We start from the raw sequence: 15,226 nt of genomic DNA, 5'->3' as shown, positions 1-15,226 counted from the left end.
TAGCAGCCAAAGCCGTGAGATTGCGAATGCCATGAGGTTAGGCATATCGAGTGATGGGGCGAAGGGAACCTACGGAGCGGGCGGCGCCCCAACCCAGTTCTCCGACCACATCGGAGCCAACTGGTACGTCCCTCTCGAAAAATTGAGACATCTGCCTAGGGTAGACTAAATTCTTACACGTTGTCAAAAACTAGTATCGGGACGTCCGCTTAAAATTCCTCCTTATGTTCAGATGCATTTCATTCGGTGCGTCCAGGTAACACCGCCGACGAGGCGGAAAACACATCTGGAATGGAACGCAAGTGGAAACAACAATGAGGGTGGCTGGCGGCTTGCTCAGCCTCCCCGCCGCACAGAAGCGCGAGGCTGCCAGGTGTGAGGTTCATCCGAGAGAGGCTTTTTCCATGGCGAAAACTGTTCCGCAGGTGGCTCTTGCCGTTCCGCTTTCTGTTCGACGCTGGTGGCTTCAGGTGGCTGGAGCGGAGCTGCTGCCGACGCCGCCGCAGGTGTTTCATCCTTAGGAGCTTCGCCCTTCGGAAGTTCGGCGTCTTGTCTCAGTGGTGCTGCCTGGAAATGGGAAACAGTCGCCTGCTGGGACGCCGTAATCCTCGCTGCCTCTTCCTGATCGCGTGCTGCGATTATTGCGGCGTTGAAGAGCACTCGGCGTTGTCGATCCAGGTCAGCAAGAAGTTCCTATGCACGCAGTGAATCTTTGTGTGAATGTCAATGCGCAAGTGGCTTACCTCCTCCGTCGGAGGGTGGTGTCGCGTATGGGTGAGCCAAGCTGTCCACTGGACTACAAGAGGGTCAGTACGCAGGACCAACACTATGGACACACACATACCCGCTAGCCTCTTCTTTCCACCAATATATGCCCACATGTCTCGTCCATGGCCATATTTCACGACGCGTTTCGTTCGTCGTGGATCTGGGTGTGCTCAAAATCTGCGAGAACGAGCTGAAGCGTCGTATCGATGCCTACCATCATAGATTCCAGGGATCTCAAAGAACTGGTTTCCTGATGCTTGGTTGAGCTTCGAAAGTGAGTTGAACGAAGCTCGCAGGAGCGTACCTTCTAGATCTCTACCCACAAAGCCTCTCTAGCATGCTTATGAGCCGTATATCCCATGTAAACCGTACTTCAGATGTTCAGGAGGAGACCTACAGGATTTCGTAACTTCCGGAATAAACGGGTCAAGAAGGACATGGTGGTGGCGGCTGGTGGCGGGGGAGGAGATGTAGTCATAGTCAACTTCATAGTCCGACTACTGATGCAAGCTTCCAAAGCTGAACACGATAAGTAGAGTAGCTAATCGTCTCAATGATGAGGTAACAATGGATTGTTGATGAAATCACTAAATGTAGTCGACGCGCGTCGCGCGACGCGTCATCTCAGGTCATCTCATCCTCAGCCACCTACCTCCATCTGTGCTACTTCCACATCCCGCGCAACGATGGCCGACGTAGAGATGAAACCGGTCGACGAGAAGAAAGAGGAGAAGACTGTCGAGGAGGAGAAGAAACCCATCCCACTTACGCCTACCGCGGAAATCAAGGCGAACATTGCGCTCATCGAAAGAGCAGTCGCGACTCTGGAGCCGCGGTTCACCCACCGCGTTCTCAGGTCTCTGAACCACCTTCGGAAGCGTCTCGACGACAAGATCCTACGGGACGCGATCAATGAGTCCTATGTCCCCGGTAAGTGGCCAATCCGAAATGTACGCGTACGTCCGCGCGAGCACCACTCACGACGCGCATGCGCAGACGCCGCGTCCAGGAAAGCACTCCTAGCATGGCTACCAGAGCCGTCTGCGGAGCAGTCCATGGACGTCGACACCCAGCCCTCCAAGCAGCCCCAGGCAGAGCCCGTACCCGAGGTCGAGGTCTACTTCCGGCTGCTCATCCTCCACCACCTCCTTACCTCCTCCGCCACCTACCCCAAAGCACTGAAGCTCGCGCATGATACCATCGAGAAGATGCAGGCGCTGAACCGCCGGAGCATGGATCCGATCGCAGCAAAGGTCTGGTACGCAGTAGAACGGGTATACGAGCTCTCCGGAGACCTCGCCGACGCACGACCGTGAGTCCTGTCATTTATGCTCTCAAACATAAGACTAGTGGACAGCGTCCCACATTGCACTGGTCACGGTCGGACCTCACCGGTCCACCGAGGTCCGACAGTCTTGAGTATGACCGACCTTGCTTGACTCCCAAAGCTTGACATTGCCATGAAATTGAGCGCCGGACTCGGGGCGCTGGCATCCGGTCCGTGAGGTGACTATAGGAAGTAGGAATCCATTTTCGGCGAGGTGGTCGGCGCTCTGGGCGTATGGCGTGGCCGTGACCTCCCTCCCTGTTATGGCGCTTTGAAGGCGCTTGCAGTTCACCGGAGCGCGCAGGTCCACAGTTCACCATTCACTCTTTTCCTCTTGTCTCCGCGGGGTTTTCTTGACTGACGCGTCCTGTCGGCAGACATTTTCTTGCAGCGCAGCGCACAGCTGCCCTGCGCCATGATGACGAGACAGAAGCGTCTCTCATCAACCGGATCTTGCGCAGTTATTTGCAGTACAACTTCTACGACCAAGCCGACAAGCTAGTCTCGAAGACGACATTCCCTAGCGCGGCTGGAAACCCCCAACATGCGCGATACCACTACTACCTCGGCCGTATCAAGGCCGTGCAGCTAAATTACACCGCTGCGCACACGAACCTGCAGCAAGCCATCCGGCGCGCGCCACCTGCCAAGACGGCGCCTGGATTCTACCAAGCCGTCCACAAGCTGACCATCGTGGTCGAGCTTCTTATGGGCGACATCCCGGAGCGCGGTCTGTTCAGACACCCCGTGCTCGAGAAAGCGCTCGCGGGATACTTCGAGATCGTCAAGGGTAAACTACTCTCCTATCATACCTCGCGGCCTGCGCTCACCTTGGCGCCATGACCACACAGCCGTCCGCAATGGATCTCTCTCGCAGTTTCAGAACACGCTGTCCAAGTATGCGGCGGAGTTCGAGGCTGACAAGACGTACACCCTCATCGTGCGGCTGCGGCAAAACGTGATCAAGACGGGCATCCGGCGGCTGTCGCTGTCGTACTCGCGCATTTCGCTGCGGGACATCTGCGTAAAGCTGCACCTCGACTCAGAGGAGGACGCGGAGTACATCGTCGGAAAGGCGATCCGCGACGGGGTCATCGAGGGTCGGATCGTGCACGAGAAGGGTTGGATGGAGTGCGGCGGCCAGAAGAGCGGGTACGGCCCCGAGGTCAGCGACGTGTTCTCGCGGCGCATCTCGTACTGTCTCGAGCTCCATAACCAGAGCGTCAAGGTGCGTCTTTTTTTCTCTTCACACATGTTCGTTGGGGTGGGCGGTGCACGTCGCGCATGTCCCTCATCTCCGCGTCTTTTTGCCTCTCGCTTCGGTAAAATTTTGTGTTGACGGACTCTCTTTCACCCGTGCAGGCTATGCGCTACCCCCTGAATGCACACAGGAAGGAGCTTGCCGCCGCCGAGGGGGCGCGTGAACGCGAAAAGGAACTTGCGAAGGAGATTCAGGAGGGCGGTGACCTCGACGATGAGGGCCCCGACTTGGGTGAAGGATTCTAGCTGTCTTCTCGTGCCACTCGTGTTGTGGATGTGTTGGGGTACGCCTGCAATCTCATGCATGCGCTGTGCAATAACATTATCGTCGTCTCTCCGTGGGATAAGCTCAAGTTCCGACCAGGGTCCACCTGCGGCGACTGGGGCCCGCTCGTGAGGACTAGGGTTCGTCCTGAAGCCTGACCAGAGCAATAGAGTTCTAGTGTTCATCGCAGGAGCCACATACCTCTTTGCGAGCGCGATTATGAACCTTCTGCCCTGGAGTAAGGCCATTGGAAATCCGTCCAGGGACCAGCTCCTCATAGCCACCGCAGCCACGTTCCCAGTATCGGTAACGGTTTCTCACTGCTATCCCGTTCAGTGTGCGGGCGCATCTATTGTGTCGTGACATGTCCAATGAATCAACAGATGCGTCCACCGCTACTTCACACAGGGTCCAAGTACAAGTACGCCGGCGGGTCTGGATGGTAAAGTACGCCCACTTACCGCTGCACATCTCCGGCTTCGCGATGTGATACCGCCTACCGCACGCTATAAGCTCGCGGTCATTACTCGCTGCCGCACCCCACAGAAGCGTCCGAAGAATCTGGAACGCCGCGGACCGCTAGCCAACGCAGCGCGGAAGGGTCCATATGCAATGCGATGACCGCCGCTCAGGCTGCAGCCAGAGCATGCGCTCGAGGCTTCAATCGAGAAGCGTCATGTGGACTCTGAACGAAGGCTGTGGTCTGTAGCTTCCGCCTTCTCGACCACCTCACGCGCACACGGTAGGCACATGAGCTACCACCGGGGCACATACAGCTCACGAACGCCCGCCGTGGACAGGTTTCATTCAGCACCGGATTCGTTGGTGTGTCAGGTATTAGGATCACGCACAATGCACATGGCTTGTATGATAGCGAAGGGGAAGTTCCTGCACTGGAGTGATCCACGTTACGCCAAAGAGCACAGAGTGGACGTTTTCCCGGTGTCTCGACGTGTTTACATACTGCAAGGTGGGTTCCAGAACGTTGCCAGACGTCGACGTCCAACTCAAATAGAGTTCGATGGGTCCTAGTTTGAGAGCTCGGAAGTTTTGGGAATCTAGGCTTTGCGGATAGTTAGGGCCGCTATGGAGTCACCGGGAGCAGAATAAGAACACCGCCAGGAAGATCTCGACGAGTGTACTTGGAACCGAAGCCGGCGAGCGCTGTTAGTGGTATGCGGTGGTCAGAAGATAGGATAGCGCTCCGATTGGCAGCAGGTGCAGCGCGTCCGTTGAGCTTCCTCATCGGTACGTCTGCCTAGGGGAGACTAGTGCAGCGCCAGAAGACTAGGATTGCACCGGACGTAGCGAGCAAGAATAGCGTTAACAGGTGCGAAAGAAGGACAATAAATGAGGATTCAAAGGGAAGAAAGTTGCGAAGGATAGCCGTGTTATTTGAGAGAAGTAGCCTTGACGCCTAGCAGCCCCCTCGACAGCCGAGATCAATCGCAGGACGGCGCAGATGAATACCATGTTCCAAGGGCGTCGAAGGACACAATCTGGCAGATCACCAAGACGACTTCATAGCTATAGAGCCAAGATAGTCTCTAGAGCAAGCCGAGCATTTTCCAAGACCGCATATCGATACATCGCTAGCGTATACTTTCCATATATCTATATATCCTTCTGAGTTGTGTGGGTTTGATCCAAGACGAGTACAGGGAGTCAGGGCCTGCGATCTCCAGGCGAGATCCTGATGTGTGACTATAAAACACGGAGTACGATGGTTAGTAGGCGTGGTATAGAACCATGATATATCTCAAAAGGACAATACCTTTATATGCAAATGAGCAGGCACACCGCGGAGTTAGCGCGGGCGGCCGCCTTTCTTCCCTCCCGCGGCAGCGGTTTGCACAGATTGTCCACGGGGAATGAAGGTATCCTCGTCGTCGTCGTCCTCATTCTCTTGGCTGGAAACACCCAGTCAGTTCAAGGTGCGGATCTGCACGTGCGGGATGCGTGCGGCAGGGTCGAAATGATACATACCTCACGGGCGCGTACGAGGGCTTGGGGCTGTTTGCGGCCGCAGAGACGTCAATATGTGCACGATGTAAGATCGCTATACGTCAAACAACTCACGGAGGGGCCGCAGAGGTGCCGGAAGGCTCAGTTCCAAAGCCGGTGGGTGGATCGGTTCGATCAGGCTGTCCAGCATCCGAAATTCTACGTACCCGACGCGTGCCGCTGTCTGTCAGCTCGTTCGCGCAAGGCTGAGAGACGGAGATCTGCCTCACCTCGCTTCCGGCTCGGCGTGGGCTCCTCGGTCAGGTGTAGTGTCGGCCATTTGTGTGAACCTCACTGCAGCTGTGCAAGAGGTGGTGCTGACCGAGCAAAAGCTTTATCGGGTAGTGGATGGTAGTGGTCAAACTTAAGATTTATGTGGTCTGTGGAGATTCCCACTGGCGCTATCGTGATTCTTACGGGTATCTAGACAATGTCGCGACTTGTAATGGCCAAGTCGGTGCAAAGTTAACCTTATATCGATGGCGTTGATATCCCCGCGCTGGGCCTGTCTAAGCCACGCGGATAGAAGACTAGTCCACTACTAGACTGCTGTACACCGGCGGTCGCGCTCTAAGTCTTACTGATTCCACCGCAATGTCATCTATCCTGTTCAAAGAAGCTTGCACAACTATTTACGCCACAGGGAGTACGTCAAAAGCGAAATTCGGGCGGACCTCTCCCGGGCCCGTCTTGAACCCGATAACAGCTGGTAAAGAATCGATAGGCCGTTTTCCTGATCGCTCGCCTCGGAGCTTTTGTTTACCTGTGGGGCCGTACAAACAGGCGGCATATGTCGGCGCACCCAAATCTGGAAGGCTTACGGCGCTGGGCTCCGACAACGCTGATGAGAGCCACAACGACCGCCCGAGCGGCCTCAACCATTGGCTCAGGGGTGTTTGTTCGGCCCCACATGGTAAACAAGGCCCCAAAGGTGAGCGGCCGAAAAAACGGCCTATCGTTTCTTGACCAGCTGAAAATGCGGAGCACAGTTTGACCGCGAAGGCTGTGCCAAGTACTATTTTCTATGAACGTACGCGAATGCACTCTTACTCTTCTTTTGCCTCAGATGTATGGCAGAGTGGAGCCATGGAAACGATTTTAGACTCTGCTAACTATACCGATTATAAAAGACCGCACGGTCCGCACGGCGCCTTCCATACTCGGGTTTGTTTATCCGCAGCACTGAATCCGCAGCACTGGCAACGTGCCGATAAAAATAATTACATAATAGCGCACTCAGGGTGGGGCGGTCAAAAGGGGGAAAGCGATGAGAAAGGCGATGTACTTCCGGAAGGTGGACCGCAGCGGCGTGCCACCAGATGTGCGTCTTCCAGTTTTCCAAAGATCTCACAGTCACACTGCCTCACATATGGCGCGCATCGCACTCCTGACAGTTTACACTGGCGCCTTGCACAGACCCAGAAGACCCTGCGGATCGGCACCGGTACTTAAACAGAGAGTTCCGAGGCACTCTTGAAACGCCATTCAGCGACTCCTCAGCCATTGTGTCCTCATCCGCTTATCCCTGCCTCTCGGGTTCGCTATAGAACAACAACCATAATACCCACATCAAGTCTATAGCGGAATAATACTGTATGGTTCTCCTAACGACCATATATCCGCGCCACGTTGACGATTGAGTATATTATAAGAAGCATATCTTCAGCCGTCCCCCCTCACCACCACCACCACCACCACCACCACCTCCTCCTCCTCTTCCTACCCTCAGAAAATTGCCTTCACCCCGATGTCGGATTACAAGTCATCCAAGGACTTTTCTGCGGCGTTGCGCCCGACGACGCCCGCCTTCACCGGTCGCTATGCCAGTCGAAAGCAGTGAGAAATAACGTTTGTGTCAATTATATCGCCGCCACTCATCGGTGGTTGTCTAGGAGCGTGCCTAGCAATATGGTCATCAAGCCGGGTCAGTTTGCGTACGGAGGAGAGTCAGAGTGAGCAGCTGTGATCATCGTCGGACGTGTCGGTCAGAGCTGACGCCACATGGCGCAGACCCCGATACCTTCCTTCTGGATGGTCATCACAAATCCAGCCGGAGGGCAAGCGTTACTTTGTCCGCGAGTCCTCCCCACGAATTGTCACCGATGCGTACATCTACTCCACCATCACTCAGGAGAAGGTGCTGCACTTTGCGGCGGTGGTGGCGAAGATGGTCGACGCGAAGCAAACCAGCTTGCCTGACTCTGCGGAGGTCTACCTGTCGCCGTCAGAGTCCGGGGATGAGTGTGGCTACTACGTCGCTGATCATGCGACGCACATACTCTTCTGGTTCGAGGAGGTCGATTTGGATCAGCTTTGCATTTCGGATGTCGTGTCCGAGGAGCATCTCCGTGAGTTTTTTTGGGTGCGTCGCGGTAATCTCGGCTGACGCGGTAGCTTCAGGTTATACCTTGGGCGACTTGTATTGGCAACACGTTGAACAATTTCCCTCACACAGCCCCAATGGCCTCTCCCTCGCTGTCGACGATCTCATTGCCATCTTCATCCACGGGCAGGGCGACCATATGACGTCCGAGAACTCGACCTTCCCTTACGTGGCGAAGGAGTGCAAGAACTTCATTCGCATCCTCGAGGGTGCCAAGCAAAGGCTCAACCATCCCGGATCCATCTGCGTTGTCGCGCGTCTCTGGAGCGTCATCTGTGAGTGGCGATTCTGCGACCTCGTCTGAAACAGCACCCGCTCACCGTGTTTCCAGCGCGGAGCCGAGCACAGACCCACTACGCGCAAGAGCGTGCACGCCTCGCCTGCGATCAGCTCATCCTCGACCTGCCGGAGCCACCTCGAGGCCGGGTCTTCGCCGCCACCTCGCGTCTGCTCTTCGGCATCCCGCAGGCGTATGCGGCGAAGCTGGACCGCGTCTTCTCTGACGAGATCGTCTTTGTGCACCCGTGGCGCGACCTCATGTCTCAATGTCGCGCAGAGTGGCAGCAGTGCCTGTCTTGGGTGCGTAGTACCATTCATTGCCGCATGCTTCAGCTGACACGAGTCCCGTCGCGTGATTTGTTCTGACAGTCTCTGGGCCTCACGATGTAAGTGCACCGCAGCTCGATCGCGTCACGCACCCTTCTGACGAGCATTCCACACCCACAGTGTCAATGTCCTGACGCTCGCGCTCTCGCCCTTCCCGGGCCTCATTGCAGGCGTATCGCTCATCTGCTGCGCGGTCGCATTCATTGCCGGCCTCTCGCTCCTGCACGTCTACAGTGACTCGCACACGTGGTGTGCGAGCAAAGCGGTACGTTTTCCCCAGGTCATCCAAGCTTGATTTGAAGGCTGACGTCGGCATGTTGTCACGCAGGCCTCGTTCCTATACGCAGCGAAGGAGGCGTCGCCGGGCTTCCGGCGCACCGGGCTCGAGTTCAGTGCCCCAAGAGCGGCGTTCATCTGGGCCGCGGTCATCGCGTCTTTGCAGGCGCTCTTCTGGCTCCAGCACGCGACCAACATCTTCGTGGTCGCCGGGCTCACCAGCGTCGCGCTCGCTACGCGTCTCCCGTGGACACGCTGGACCAGCAAGGTCTTCTCCATCCTCCCGCGGTGTCGCCGCGACAGGGAAGAGGGGGGCATCTTCAAGGTGTGATGTATGAATGGACGCAAAACTACGAGCAGGATGTCATGTTCCTGGCATCGAGCACGACCGGCGCTGTCCGCCACCCCTCCGACGATGATGACGATGACGCCGCGAGCACGGTCATCACGGATCTCAGATGGCAGGATAGACTGATACCCCGCCACCAGGCCCGTGTATTCTAGGTTGGTCTCGCTAGCTGGGCACGGACAGTTGCTGTAGTTTAGCTGATGGTTCTGTGGTCTTGTATTAGAGGAGGATAGATACCCGTACGACATTCGATATCGGGGAGAGCATTCGCGCGATATCTCTCATAGGGTGCGAGGACGGTCTACGACATCGGTGTCACGAAGTTGTCATCGGCCATGCGACGCCCCGAAGATAGATGCCGATGCCACACCCAGACATCTGAACTTCCAGGTAGGGATAGCAGGTAGGGGCTAGTGCTACATTCAATGAGAAGTCGTGATATATATCCATGGTTCAGTCATTCTAATTCTTCTAATCGGATGGCTAGGTACCTCGCTTCTCAAGTGCGCATGGGAAACACCTCGATGAGCACTGGACCGCCTACGGTACACAATGACGATATCCACTCACTTCTGCCGGCCACCGTGCGTTCCTAGGACACAAGGGGGTGCGATACAGAACCCAAATACCTTCCCCGGGGGTATCCTGTGTCACCAGCTGGAGCTGCCGCGGCGGGCTTAGTCCCGCATATCCGCTAGCCAGGCCGGGAAGCAAGACCCTCACCTTCCAGCGAGCATAGAGCCCGATCGGACTTCCAGGATATTCTGTGCGTGCAATACCGGGAACGCCTTGGCGACCGCAGCGGCGCCGTGTACCGCACTCTGCGCAGGCCGCAAGGCGATGACGACCTTTCCCAGCCCGGCCAGGCCCAGCAGCACTTCTTCGATCTCATGGAAGTCAACGGATATCTTGGTGGACGGCCCCGATATGCCCGCTCGTCCACCGTATGACAGGCCGCGCGGGACGGCGGACATATATATGACCACCGTGTGGACGGAGGCGGGGAGGCCTGCGAAGAGGTTCCGGTAGGACGTCACGGACCGCCGCGTCTCCGCGAGCTCGTAGTGCGGGCACGACAGCGGCAGTGTCATGCTCGCCCGGAACGTCCGCATACGGGCGCACGCGCCCAGGCGCAGAATATCCCATTCCGTGCGCGAGACTGGCGCGTACGGGTAGAATTAGCACGGTGTCTTCTGGACGAGCGAATGCTATACCGACTTGCAGTGCCCCGCTCTTCGACCCAGGCCTTGACGGTTATGTTGAGCGTGAGGTCGGTCAGGCTGTGCCCGACGTCGTTGAGAAACATCCCAACGGGCTGGCAGCCGCACCATTCCCGCCAACTGCAATCGAAGGCTTGTAGCACGCCGGGCAATAATGTGGATACGAGGGCGGAGAGTATAGCGACGTGAGCCTCGTCCGCGGCCTCGAGGTCCGCCCGGAGGTCTCGGACGTGGATGGGCCGTGCGAGAGCGGCGGATGGACGTGTAGAGCATGCGTCGAACGTGACCAGCTCGAGTTCGAGGCGGTCGGTGCGGAAGTGAGCGAGCATCTCGAGGAACGGCCCAATCTCCTGGTGAGCGCTGCCGAAGATGTGAAACACGCGCAGGTCGATGGGCGGTGCGCGGTGTACACCTTCCGACTCCGAGCCGGTCGGTGGCAGTGGCACGATGTGGACGAAGTAGAGCTGTAACTCGCGCAGGCGGGGAAGCCGGCGGGCAGTGCGGACCAGAGTGTACGGTGTCACGGACGGCTCTGACGTCCCGTCGACCCCTGGCGGTTGGTCGTCCATCGGTTTGTGTAGCATGAGCGACCGTACATGGCTGGTGATGTCCGGGTGCGTGTCGAGGAAGTCGAGGAAGTTTACTAGGCGGCGCTCGCAGGCATAGAGCGAGACGACGGCAAAGAAGCGCGGGCGGCTCGCCTGGAGCCAGGATCGACAGACGAGACTGCAGTTCCTGAGGATCTGCTTGTTGTCCCCCAGGTAGTTTAAGATTATATGGAAGATCTCCTGTGGAAGATCCTGGATTCCACGGCGAGCGTTCATGTTCATTGTTCGCGCAGAGTTGCCGAATCCTGTCGCTGCCAAACTATTTTGCAAATCGTGGGTATCGCATCAGCCGCTGTGCTCTATCTTACAGACTCACTTCTTGTGACCACTCCCGGAGTGTTCTCCCTGGAGCTTGAATGAGGGTGCTCTGTGGTGAGAGTAGAGTCGGGTAGACGTCAAGATGTTTGTCACCCGCCGACTCAGCTGCCAACCAAAGTCCTCTCGGCGTTTGCCGGGTGTCCTCGTTAGGCAATGTTGCTAGGAATGTCGATACGCAAGGCCACCCGGGTGTACTTGTTCACCCAACATGCAGCTTCTAGCGCATTTCGGATCTACTCATTTGCCTCGCGTTTTACCACAATGACCTTGCGAACAGCGAGAGGTGATTACTATTCCTATCACCCGCCCATATCCGGGGGGCCTCGGGCGGTACCTTCTCTACAGTATAGACTTTGTCGGAATCCAAGGTATCACCCGCCATAACTCAGGCGGTATCATGTTAGGATAGACAATCACACAAATTTGCTACTCAATCTCTACATAGCGGTGATCACCAAGAGTTACTGTCTGCGGTACTCATGGTTGTCCGACGCGCATTCCTTGGGTTTTCAAGATAATGCTGAGGGTTGCGTTGACCATCAATTATATCTTCGCTTCCTCTCGGTTCACTGTATACGCCGCCTCGCGACGGTTTGCGACCATGATATGCTGTGCAGCACGCGTAGTGCATTTTGAAGACGTCGTAGAACGTAGCGCGCCACCTGTACGATGCAAGGCAAGCCGAAGCCTCTGTTTATTGCGGTATAAATTATCATCGTCCCCAAAGTGGCTCACGTACGCTACTTCGAGCTTTTACCAAGACGCCGGTCTCCTACTGCCGTCAACGCGCGCTTCCCCGCGAGCGCGGTGGGGATGGCGAGGATGCTGGCGTACAGGAGCACTTGGCCGAGCCGTAGCGCGACCCAGTACCATACGAGGAGCGCCTCAAACGCGGCGAGCGTAGCAACGAAGGGAAGGATCGCTGGCGAGAAGAGATGCGGTACTTGGGGACGGATGTGCGACCACTGCGAGAGGGGTGAGTGGGACAGGCACGCGAAGATGTTGTAGAACGTACCAGGCCCAAGAGGACGACCCAAGGAGCGGCCAGGAGCGCCGCGAAGAACGCTGAGATGATCTTGGGAGGAAGCTTTTGCTCGGGGCGGAAGGTGTGGTGGATCTCGGGACGGAGGTGGAAGGACGCTTCCTCCGTGTGTTGCGCGGGAGGCTGGGATGGCGGCACGACGAGGTCGAAGAGGTCATACTGCACCGGCGCATGGGCGAAAGACCCGAGATAGAGCGACACTTTGAGCGGGTTCGTGGTGGTCGGGGGAAGAGATGTGGGCGGGCGAGCCATGTTCTGGGACGTCCATGGTCTTAGCGAGACGCGTCGCAGCAGCGTCAAACGAACTCACAAGCTCAAACTTTGCTTTTCCGCCTGGCGTCACTTTGACTGGCTGGATACCCTCCTCGCCCGTAACCTCGTCATAGAACCGCAGGAAGGTCTGGTGTGGCTGCACGCCCTTGCCGCCATCCTTGTCCACAACTTGGAACGTGAGCTTCAGCACATCTGAAGGACCGAGTGAGAGAGCCGTTGATGGCTTCTGCGCGAGTGACAATCTATGTGTGCGCGACGCGTCAGCACGTTCTTTATGTATGTGGTGGCTGAAACTCACGGCTCTGAACGAAGCTGACTGGCGTCCGACGCCGAGATTGTGAACCGAGGAGATTGGAGAGTGAGGGTCGCAGCGTGCGCCCCTACCACGGCCAGCGAGATGAGGAACCAGGAGAATATGCCGACCGCCATGGTGGACGTCGGGAGAGGGATGTTTCTGACCGCTCGCGCGCGCGCAGCACCGCGACGTGTCACCGAGATATAATTAGATAACCTCTTACAATATACTTATCAGATAAGATTGTCCACATCTAATCTCCGGGTTCTGGAGTTTGGAGACTCGCCGTCTCTTGCTGTCGACCACCTACCAACTCCTCTTTCTGCTCCCACTGGCCACAGAATATGCAAGCGTAGAGCTCGACTGAGACTTTCTTGAGCGGAAACTGTCTGTGCCAGGCCAAAACATTCGAAACCTCGAGAGGCTGCCCTTGCCTTGCGATCAGGCAACGTCGCCTATGGATTCAAGTTCATCTGGGAGACACCTAGTTACGTGAAGGCATCTGTGAGTTTTGTGAACACCTGGGCGGCATTGTAATCACCTCTAATGGTGTTTCAGAGGCTATCGATGTCATAAGGTGCTTCGTGTGCGGTTGGTGTAAGGCGAAGACAACAGCAAGACTTGCTGTTGTCTTCGCTGAGCAAGTCGAGAAGCTCACCGGGACTACAGTGAAAGTAACTGCACCGGAGCGCCTGCAACCCCTCAAGTCGGTGCTAGTACTATTCAAGTGTGCTGTGGGGTCTCGCAGAAAGAGTCGGCAAACATGCTGCAGTGCACGATGCTGCGCGGAAAGTGCCAGGGTGATTTCGAAGAGCCCGCCACCACCGAAGTTGCTCTTGATCGAAAATTCACGTTCGTAAGTGTTGCTATATTAATATAGGCCGGATGACTGATGTAGCATCCTATTCTGGCTCTCTACAGGCCTGAACGTGAACGGAAAGACATCCCGTTTTCGTCCTTTCAGACGTAGTACATGAAGGATCCGTGACTCCCCAATCCGACTACGCGACTCATGCCTACGGGATCATGCGTTGTGTATCTTGACTCGAATCCCGGTCCCGAACCTGCTTTCAAGTTTTTGAACATCGGCGGCGCAAGGCTCTGCAGTTCGGCATATGGCCGATCCCCGCCCTCGCCCGCGGCGTGTTGGTGTCGTCCAATTGAAGGGGTTTCCGGAGTCTCCGTATCGACGGTCTGAGGGCCGATCGACCAGAAGGTGATACACTCTAAATCTCTCTGCCAGCTGCCTAAGCCAGCGAGGCAGTTGCGCAACACCCCTTCCAGCATGCGGGCCCTTCAAGGCGCTAGCGCCTCGTGTTCTGTTGCCGCCTCTTGTGGGGCTGAAAATTTCTCGCTCCAACAGAGCGGTGATTCCAGTTCTTGTTGTGTTGCCTCGTTCTGACCATATTCGACAGTGTATCATATGGCAAGCCCCTCGGATCACGATGCGGATCTACATGTCCATCCCACGCCTCGACTATGATGCCCGCGTTCGGCCAGAGAAGCTCAGGGAGGCACGTACGTGGTATACGGCTTGAAATGGCGAAAGTGAGCTGACATGTCGGGTCTCGGTGGTAGCACGAGCGCACGCTCCGATTCGCCGTTCACGCCACCCGGATCAGGCGGTGGCACTCTCAAGTATCAGTGGCCTCCTGGTGCATGTACGACGCCCGCCGGAAGAGGAAGCTCGGCGAGTTCTGGTACAAACCTCTGCAGCTGTGTTCGCACTATGGCAAGCCAGAAGATCGGGTTTGGGGGCGTCGTCATGCTGATGGCACCACCGGAGGCAACTCTAGACCTCTCGGAGGCTTGCGAAATAGTCTGCGATCGCAGTAGGTCGTGCCGCAAGCTGCGCAGGAGCTCTTCACCCCAGCGTACCACCACTGGAAGCACCGTGCTTGTTTGCCTCGCCGACCACGTGTATGGGGTGCCACGACGTCTCCGCCCCTAGGGCATCAGCGCTCAGCGCCCAATGCCCAGGAAAAGGACCTTTCCGCGGCCATAGTGCCATCCGAAGGTGCCCGTCTTGCAACGTCTGTACACAGTGATCGGAGCTGATGTATCTGCCGTCTTAGGACCCTTGACTATCGCTCCTAGCGCTGGAGTGTAGACCAGGTGGCCCAGTGCGACGGCGTTGACTTTCGAGATCCGAGATGTGTTTGCGATTCATCTGCGAATCACGATCCTGGGTTCCGCCCCAGAGGCGTGCCTCTTGCCAATCTCCGACCACTC

At 56.7% G+C, this 15,226-nt stretch overlaps 6 protein-coding genes across 6 annotated transcripts; 2 read left to right on the top strand and 4 right to left on the bottom strand.

The window, feature by feature from the left end:
• Window positions 1-253: 253 nt before the first annotated feature.
• On the bottom strand, window positions 254-1,227 carry TRAVEDRAFT_74104 (uncharacterized protein). Its single transcript, XM_008044202.1, has 6 exons — window positions 1,166-1,227; window positions 1,073-1,100; window positions 983-1,018; window positions 845-928; window positions 744-796; window positions 254-693 (listed from the first exon to the last, which is right to left on the bottom strand). Exons 1-6 carry the CDS (start codon window positions 1,205-1,207, stop codon window positions 337-339), a joined length of 600 nt encoding a protein of 199 aa, XP_008042393.1. The 5' UTR covers window positions 1,208-1,227; the 3' UTR covers window positions 254-336.
• A 198-nt stretch (window positions 1,228-1,425) lies between these two features.
• TRAVEDRAFT_74103 (proteasome regulatory particle lid subunit RPN3) lies at window positions 1,426-3,686 on the top strand. Its single transcript, XM_008044201.1, has 5 exons — window positions 1,426-1,698; window positions 1,765-2,080; window positions 2,473-2,885; window positions 2,947-3,323; window positions 3,458-3,686. The coding sequence occupies exons 1-5, from the start codon at window positions 1,455-1,457 to the stop codon at window positions 3,599-3,601; spliced, it is 1,494 nt and encodes a 497-aa protein (XP_008042392.1). The 5' UTR covers window positions 1,426-1,454; the 3' UTR covers window positions 3,602-3,686.
• A 1,575-nt stretch (window positions 3,687-5,261) lies between these two features.
• Window positions 5,262-5,916, bottom strand: TRAVEDRAFT_74102 (uncharacterized protein). The gene is made up of 5 exons (XM_008044200.1): window positions 5,855-5,916; window positions 5,700-5,783; window positions 5,607-5,633; window positions 5,395-5,530; window positions 5,262-5,324 (listed from the first exon to the last, which is right to left on the bottom strand). Exons 1-4 carry the CDS (start codon window positions 5,902-5,904, stop codon window positions 5,428-5,430), a joined length of 264 nt encoding a protein of 87 aa, XP_008042391.1. The 5' UTR covers window positions 5,905-5,916; the 3' UTR covers window positions 5,262-5,324; window positions 5,395-5,427.
• A 1,220-nt stretch (window positions 5,917-7,136) lies between these two features.
• TRAVEDRAFT_172859 (uncharacterized protein) lies at window positions 7,137-9,678 on the top strand. Its single transcript, XM_008044199.1, has 9 exons — window positions 7,137-7,217; window positions 7,277-7,460; window positions 7,517-7,576; window positions 7,635-7,972; window positions 8,025-8,282; window positions 8,339-8,586; window positions 8,656-8,672; window positions 8,734-8,878; window positions 8,942-9,678. The coding sequence occupies exons 2-9, from the start codon at window positions 7,372-7,374 to the stop codon at window positions 9,218-9,220; spliced, it is 1,434 nt and encodes a 477-aa protein (XP_008042390.1). The 5' UTR covers window positions 7,137-7,217; window positions 7,277-7,371; the 3' UTR covers window positions 9,221-9,678.
• A 1,358-nt stretch (window positions 9,679-11,036) lies between these two features.
• TRAVEDRAFT_131276 (uncharacterized protein) lies at window positions 11,037-11,282 on the bottom strand (the record flags this gene model as incomplete). Its single annotated transcript, XM_008044198.1, has 1 exon — window positions 11,037-11,282. A coding segment is annotated over one exon (246 nt), but the record flags the coding sequence as incomplete, so codon positions are not given.
• Window positions 11,283-11,791: 509 nt separating this feature from the next.
• TRAVEDRAFT_74099 (oligosaccharyl transferase delta subunit) lies at window positions 11,792-13,154 on the bottom strand. The gene is made up of 4 exons (XM_008044197.1): window positions 12,998-13,154; window positions 12,737-12,941; window positions 12,400-12,681; window positions 11,792-12,349 (listed from the first exon to the last, which is right to left on the bottom strand). The coding sequence occupies exons 1-4, from the start codon at window positions 13,126-13,128 to the stop codon at window positions 12,125-12,127; spliced, it is 843 nt and encodes a 280-aa protein (XP_008042388.1). The 5' UTR covers window positions 13,129-13,154; the 3' UTR covers window positions 11,792-12,124.
• Window positions 13,155-15,226: the final 2,072 nt, after the last annotated feature.

The sequence above is a fragment of the Trametes versicolor genome, assembly GCF_000271585.1.
Source record: "Trametes versicolor FP-101664 SS1 unplaced genomic scaffold TRAVEscaffold_10, whole genome shotgun sequence".
Lineage (NCBI taxonomy): Eukaryota > Fungi > Basidiomycota > Agaricomycetes > Polyporales > Polyporaceae > Trametes > Trametes versicolor.
This window is presented reverse-complemented; position numbering and strand designations above follow the sequence as displayed.

Excerpts from the sequence above, each read along its gene's own strand:
- TRAVEDRAFT_74103 (XM_008044201.1), top strand. The coding sequence starts at position 1,455 with ATGGCCGACGTAGAGATGAAACCGGTCGACGAGAAGAAAGAGGAGAAG. Across the intron at positions 2,081-2,472 it reads GACCTCGCCGACGCACGACC|ACATTTTCTTGCAGCGCAGC; the intron begins GTGAGTCCTGTC and ends TCCTGTCGGCAG. Across the intron at positions 2,886-2,946 it reads ATACTTCGAGATCGTCAAGG|CCGTCCGCAATGGATCTCTC; the intron begins GTAAACTACTCT and ends ATGACCACACAG.
- TRAVEDRAFT_172859 (XM_008044199.1), top strand. The coding sequence starts at position 7,372 with ATGTCGGATTACAAGTCATCCAAGGACTTTTCTGCGGCGTTGCGCCCG. Across the intron at positions 7,461-7,516 it reads CGCTATGCCAGTCGAAAGCA|GAGCGTGCCTAGCAATATGG; the intron begins GTGAGAAATAAC and ends GTGGTTGTCTAG. Across the intron at positions 8,879-8,941 it reads CGTGGTGTGCGAGCAAAGCG|GCCTCGTTCCTATACGCAGC; the intron begins GTACGTTTTCCC and ends GTTGTCACGCAG.
- TRAVEDRAFT_74104 (XM_008044202.1), bottom strand. The coding sequence starts at position 1,207 with ATGTCCTTCTTGACCCGTTTATTCCGGAAGTTACGAAATCCT. Across the intron at positions 1,101-1,165 it reads TCCGGAAGTTACGAAATCCT|AGAGGCTTTGTGGGTAGAGA; the intron begins GTAGGTCTCCTC and ends TAAGCATGCTAG. Across the intron at positions 797-844 it reads TGGAAAGAAGAGGCTAGCGG|TCCAGTGGACAGCTTGGCTC; the intron begins GTATGTGTGTGT and ends ACCCTCTTGTAG.
- TRAVEDRAFT_74102 (XM_008044200.1), bottom strand. The coding sequence starts at position 5,904 with ATGGCCGACACTACACCTGACCGAGGAGCCCACGCCGAGCCGGAAGCG. Across the intron at positions 5,784-5,854 it reads CACGCCGAGCCGGAAGCGAG|AATTTCGGATGCTGGACAGC; the intron begins GTGAGGCAGATC and ends TCGGGTACGTAG. Across the intron at positions 5,531-5,606 it reads CCCTCGTACGCGCCCGTGAG|CCAAGAGAATGAGGACGACG; the intron begins GTATGTATCATT and ends GGGTGTTTCCAG.
- TRAVEDRAFT_74099 (XM_008044197.1), bottom strand. The coding sequence starts at position 13,128 with ATGGCGGTCGGCATATTCTCCTGGTTCCTCATCTCGCTGGCCGTGGTA. Across the intron at positions 12,942-12,997 it reads AGTCAGCTTCGTTCAGAGCC|ATTGTCACTCGCGCAGAAGC; the intron begins GTGAGTTTCAGC and ends GCGCACACATAG. Across the intron at positions 12,350-12,399 it reads GGGTCGTCCTCTTGGGCCTG|TGGTCGCACATCCGTCCCCA; the intron begins GTACGTTCTACA and ends CCCCTCTCGCAG.